General features: G+C 56.8%; 1 protein-coding gene across 1 annotated transcript in view; it reads left to right on the top strand.

Annotated features, from left to right (window-relative positions):
• SRRM3 (serine/arginine repetitive matrix 3) overlaps nucleotides 1-4,300 on the top strand; it is a 71,543-nt gene extending 67,243 nt beyond the window's left edge. The window contains exons 11-12 of the mRNA XM_011976352.1: nucleotides 3-76; nucleotides 2,627-4,300. Coding sequence (XP_011831742.1) covers nucleotides 3-76; nucleotides 2,627-2,855 — 303 coding nt within the window. The 3' untranslated portion in view covers nucleotides 2,856-4,300. The remainder of the gene's footprint in view (nucleotides 1-2; nucleotides 77-2,626) is intronic.
• The last annotated feature ends 1,693 nt before the right edge of the window (nucleotides 4,301-5,993 follow it).

Raw genomic sequence — 5,993 nt, 5'->3', positions numbered from 1 at the left:
GCTCCCGCAGCTACTCGCCCATCCGCAAGCGGCGCCGGGACTCGCCGAGCTTCATGGAGCCGCGGCGCATCACCAGGTATGGAGGGTCTTGGGGGACCGGGGACTCAGGGCTGGGGCCGCTGACCCCGATCAGGGACAGAGACCTCGGCCCGGGGACCTTCTCCGAGGATCCACTGAACCTGGCACAGGGAGGGGGTGAAGGGGCTAAAGGACAATGAGTGGGTTCTGCCAGGGTAGGGGGCCAGGGGAGGAGGGGGCTAGAACTGGAGGTGCTCGGGGCGATCAGAGAGACAGATGCAGGAGGCCTCAGAGGGAAGGGTCCCGGTGGGGGCCTGAGGGCCCATGAAGGGGAGGGAGCTCTGTACTTCGGTCTGGGTGAGCAGCAGCCGGCATGGAATTTAGCTCTGCAAGAGTCCCTCCATCCCTCCGGAGCCCCTCCTGCCCTCCCTACATCCGTCTCCGGACAATGATGTCTCCTTTTCTCCTTCATCTCAAGGTCCAGCCTGCTGAGTGGCCTGTGGTCAGCCTGGGGGCCAGGCGGACCCCTCTGCACAGGCTGCCTGGGAGATACCCAAGTGAGCTGGTCTGGCCCTGGTCAGCTGTCCGTCTGTCTGCCTCTCTCTTTCTCACTAACCTGGGGGATTTGGAGGAGGGGGCACAGCAGTCTGGTCTCTGGGGCAGCTGTCAGAGGAGCCAGCCACACTCCTTTGCCCTACACAGCTGTGGGGCTGTGCCCAGGGCGTGGCTGGTGAAGCCATGATCAGTTTCTCTGCTAGGACTGGAAGTGTCTGGGCCTGGGTCTCCGGGTGACATTATGGATTGCCTTTGTGGAAATCACCCTGAAGCCCTAGATTACACTGGCAGGGAGTGGGGGGAACACAAGCAAAAAGTTCTGAGCCCAACACTGCCTTGCTGGGCAGCCTTGGGAGATCGGTGTGCCTCTCTAGGCCTCAGTTGTCACCTGTACAATAACCAGGGTTTCATGAGCAACCTTTCAGTTCTAACAGGGTATGATTCTCAAACTAGTCCCTCCTAATCCTTGGTGATCCAGGTAACCAAGAAGCGCGGGGGGGGTGGCATTGCCCTAGAGCTCAAAGCCAGACCACCTTGAAGGAGAAGCCAGATTGTGCTACTTTTTTTTTTCTTTCTTTCTTTCTTTTTTTTTTGAGACTGAGCTTCGCTCTTGTCACCCAGTCTGGAGTGCAATGACACGATCTCGGCTCACGGCAACCTCCACCTCCCAGGTTTAAGTGATTCTCCTGCCTCAGCCTCCCAGGTAGCTTGGATTACAGGCACCTGCCACCATGCCCAGCTAATTTTTTTTATTTTTCTTTATTTTTAGTAGAGACGAGGTTTCACTAAATTTCACCATGTTAGTCAGGCTGGTCTCGAACTCCTGACCTCAGGTGATCCACCCCGCCTTGACTTCCCAAAGTGCTGGGATTACAGGCGTGAGACCCCGTGCCCGACCAGATTGTGCTACTTCTAACGGATGTCCTCTCCTACCTCTTGTCCAGCCACCATGCCCAAGGAACAAAGTCATTTCAAACCCAGGGATCTTCCTGCCCCCCCCTCCTTCTGATGCCAATTCACCAGGCTGGGGACGCCCCCAAACAGGTCACACACCCTGCCCGTATGCCAGGCCCTCACACCTTCCACCTGGCACCCACTCAGCCCCTCTCCCAGGCTGCCTCCTCCTCCACTAATGTATACCTGTTTTCTTCCTCAGAATTAACCCTGCGACGGGGCGGTGTTGCCCCTTAACCTCTCTTTTCTCTTCTCTGGGTCATAGCCTCCTGGCTTCCAACTAACTCTGGGCCAGTGGGAGGTAGCTGAGTGAGGAGTGGGGCCGGCGGGACTGAACCAGACCATGGGCGTGGGGAGCAGCGGCCAGGACTCTCCTCCTTGTTCCTTTTGAGTGACCTGAAAGCAACAAACTCCTTGATTGCAGAGGGGATGGAAACAGAGAGGCAGGGCTGGGATGTAGTCACAGACACTTCCACACCTGCTTGGGTGATGGGAGCCATCCATATTTGCAAGTTTCATTCATTCAACAAGTTTTTGTTTTGTTTTTTGTGTTTTTGGTTTTTTTTGAGACGGAGTCTCGCTCTGTCACCCAGGCTGGAGTACAGTGGCGCAATCTCCACTCACTGCAGCCTCCGCCTCTGGGGTTCAAGCCATCCTCCCACTTCAGCCTGCCGAGTAGCTGGGATTACAGGTGCGTGTCACCATGCCCGGCAAATGTTTGTATTTTTAGTAGAGACAGGGCTTCACTATGTTGGCCAGTCTGGTCTCAAACTTCTGACTGCAAGTGATGTGCCCGCCTCAGCCTCCCAAAGTGCTGGGATTACAGGCGTGAGCCACCGTGCCCAGCCTCAACAAGTATTTATTATCAAGTGTTTGGATCAGGCAGAAACATAGGCTCCTTTCCGTGCAGATAGGTGAAGAAAAGCAAAACGATCAACATGGAATTTGCAAGTAACCACTGACCGTCAGATTCCATTTGGAGGAGGCAGGTGTCGCTAAGGCCAGGGCTCAGGGGAAACTGAGGCAGGAAGCCCTGGCCGCTGCCGGGATGGTTCTCAGGGTCTGGGATGGCCTGTAATCAGCTTTTCCTTCCCGGCAGCGCCCGCAAGCGTCCTATTCCATACTACCGGCCCAGCCCCTCTTCCTCCTCCAGCTGCTTGAGCAGCGACTACTCGACCCGGAGCCACAGCCGCAGCCCCAGCCCTGGCCACAGCCATGAGAGCTACCGCAGTCGCAGTCACGGGACCCGCAGCCGGACACGCAGCCCCTCGAGGACCCCCAGTCCCAGCTACCACAGCCGGAGCAGCTCTGAGAGTGGGGGCTTCTGAGCCCAGACAGACTCAGCTTGGTGCCCCCCTGGCACTGGGAGAGGCGAGGGGCGGGCCCCAGGACCCCGGCGGGGAGGGGGCTGTACCTCCTTGCCCCCAAGGCTACAAAGAGGTCTCAGGGCCAGTGCATGGGCAGATGGGACCAGGGAAGACTTTGAGGGTGGGCACCCGGTGGACAAGGAGAAGCCAGATGTGCTGCTTCTATGGGTGTCCTCTCCCACCTCGTGTCCACCTACTGTGCCCGGGGAACAAAGAGCCGTTACGAACACAGGGATCTCCCCATCCCCCTTCCTGCTGATGCCAACTCACCAGGCTGGGGACTGCTGCTGGTGGATGGTACCAGAGTCCACGATCTGCTCTGTCACTTCACCTTAGCTCAGTGCAGCCAGGGACACCTTGCAAGGTGCCAGCCCTGCGAGCTCCTCTTCCCCACTGCACAGCTCCCTCCACTCCTTTCTTATCACTGGGCAGATGAGGAGGTGGTACAGCACACGGGATCAGAGCTAGACAGAAAGAACAGCCTAACCCTTGGTGCACCCCTATCCAAGCTGGGGAGCTGCGTCCTTTTGAGCTGGTTGCAGGAGGACCCTGGCTGAGGGCTGGTGGCTGGCCCCACAGCCTCCCCCAAGCTCCTTCACTGACCCAGGAGTGCCCAGACCGGTGGCCCCCAAAATCCCAGCCTTGGGGAGCTAGGCGCCTCACTCTTGGTCTGACTTCTCCAGGCCAGGCTGTCCTCACCCTGTGCCCTGGGCTGAGGTCCTACCAGCCAGGACTTCTGCATGACAAGAGGTGGGGGGGTACAGACCTCAGGTACATTTGACCCTGAGGTCAAAAGGGGTTCGGTCAAGAGGTGGGAGAGGAAAGGGGTAGATGGGGGGTGGAATCTGTAGGAAAGAGAAAATCTAAGTTGTCCACTGACTGAGCAGACCCCAGGGAGTAGAGACAGACCCCCCCGGGTGGGAGCAGGTGACAGGTCAGTAATGCCCCCAGCCCCACCCAAGAGGAGGGCAGCATGGGCCTGTGGTCTGGGACGTGGACTGGATGGCAGCCCAGGGTCACAGGCATAGGATAACATGTGCTTTGGACCTGCTGAGGGAGTACCTTGGGGGTCTGATGGGGCCGTGGTCAGACGAGCCTCTGCAGAGATGGAGGCTGCAGCCCTCAGAAGGGAGGGGAGGAAAGAGACTGAGGGCCCTGGCCTGGGGCATCCATGGGGAAGTGGTGGCCCCCAGTCCTCCTCTGCTGCTCCCAGCCCCCTCCTCCTGGGGCCCTCAGGGATCTCACAAAGTCTTCCTTGGCCCAACCAGGCAGATGCCCCGGGCTCCAGTGGGGGGAGGGGTCTGGGGTCTGGTCCGGGTTCCCTGCTTTCTCTGTGTCCCCCCTCCCTCTTTCTCCGCGGTGCGGATAAAAATTGGACTCGAATAAAACCCTTGGTGCCCGGATGGCAGGTGGTGAGACCAGGCCTCTGTGCATGTGGGCACCCCGGGAGATTCAGGAGGGCAGCGGGGCTGGGGGTCTTCCTCCAAGGAAGGAGAAAGGCTCAGACTGCTCCTTGGGACCCCAGAGAGAAGAGCTGGCATCCAGGAACCAGTGTGTCTATCCCCCTGCCTCTGAGCTTGAGGCTAAAACAGGGACCCAAAGGGACCTTCCTCCCAGCCTGGAGGCCCGGTGGACTTTCAACACCCCGAAAGGTGGGCTGCCTGAGTCCAAACACCCAGACTATCTTCAGCAGTGGGTGGGGACGGGGTAGAGAGAGGAGACACAGGGTGGACACAGGCACAGGGGACCCTCACGACATGGTGGGGTGTTGCATAGTGGTTGGGACACAGTCACAGGCAGCATGTGGGCATGTGTCCTGGCTCCTGTGCCTCCCAGCCATGTGACACAGGGTTGAGATCAGGTGGGCATGAAATATTCTGATAGTCCTCAGCTTGGTGACTGTGACTGGCATAGAGTGAGCATTTAAAAGGTGGCCACAGCCGGGCGCGGTGGCTCACGCCTGTAATCCCAACACTTTGGGAGGCTGAGGTGGACGGATCACCTGAGGTCAGGAGTTCGAGACCAGCCTGACCAACATGGTGAAACCCCCTATCTCTATTAAAAATACAAAAATTACCCAGGTGTGGTGGCGCACGCCTGTAATCTCAGCTACTCAGGAGGCTGAGGCAGGAGAATCACTTGAACCCAGGAGGCAAAGGTTGCAGCGAGCCGAGATCAAGCCACCGCACTTCTGCCTGGGTGACAGAGTGAGACTCCATCTCAAAAAAAAAAAAAGAAAGAAAAGGAAAAAAATGGTGGCCACTTACGGAAAACACCGTGCCTGCCTCTGGCTTCCAACTCGCAAGGGGCCTGGAAAGAATAGTTTAGAGGAGTGAATTTCCTTTTTATTTATTTATTTATTTTTTTAAATTTGAGGACCAGGCACAGTGGCTCCTGGCCTGTAATCACAGCACTTTGGGAGGTCAGGAGTTCAAGACCATTTTAGTAGAGATGGAGAAACCCCATCTCTACTAAAAATACAAAAATTAGCTGGGCATGGTAGCACGCACCTGTAATCCCAGCTACTCTGGAGTCTGAGGCAGGAGAATCACTTGAACCCAGGAGGCGGAGATTGCAGTGAGCTAAGATTGCACCACTGCACTCCAGCCTTGGTAACAGAGCGAGACTCCGTCTCAAAAAAACCAACCAACAAACAAAAACTTGGAGACTGGGTGTCACTCAGTTGCCCAGGCTGGAGTGCAGTGGCATGATCTCCATTCACTGCAGTCTCGACCTCCTGGGCTCAAGCAATCCTCCTTCCTCCCTAGTAGTTGGGACTACAGGTATGCACCACCATACCCAGCTAATTTTTGTATTTTTTTGGTAGAGACACGGTTTCACGATGTTGCCCAGGCTGGTCTCGAACTTCTGAGCTCAAGCGATCCTCCCAAAGTGCTGAGATTACAGGCATGAGCCACTGCCCCTGGCCTGTATTTCTTACTTTTATTAGATGTAAAGAAATGCACAATTTCATCGGCTGCAGTGGCTCAAGCCTGTAATCCCAGCACTTTGGGAGGCTGAGGCGGGTGGATCACCTGAGGTCAGAAGTTCAAGACCAGCCTGGCCAACATGGTGAAACCCCATCCCAACTAAAAATAC

The sequence above is a fragment of the Mandrillus leucophaeus genome, unplaced genomic scaffold (assembly GCF_000951045.1).
Source record: "Mandrillus leucophaeus isolate KB7577 unplaced genomic scaffold, Mleu.le_1.0 Scaffold164, whole genome shotgun sequence".
Classification (NCBI taxonomy): Eukaryota; Metazoa; Chordata; class Mammalia; order Primates; family Cercopithecidae; genus Mandrillus; species Mandrillus leucophaeus.
The sequence above is the reverse complement of the archived record's forward strand: the minus strand, read 5'-3'. Positions and strand labels throughout refer to the sequence as shown.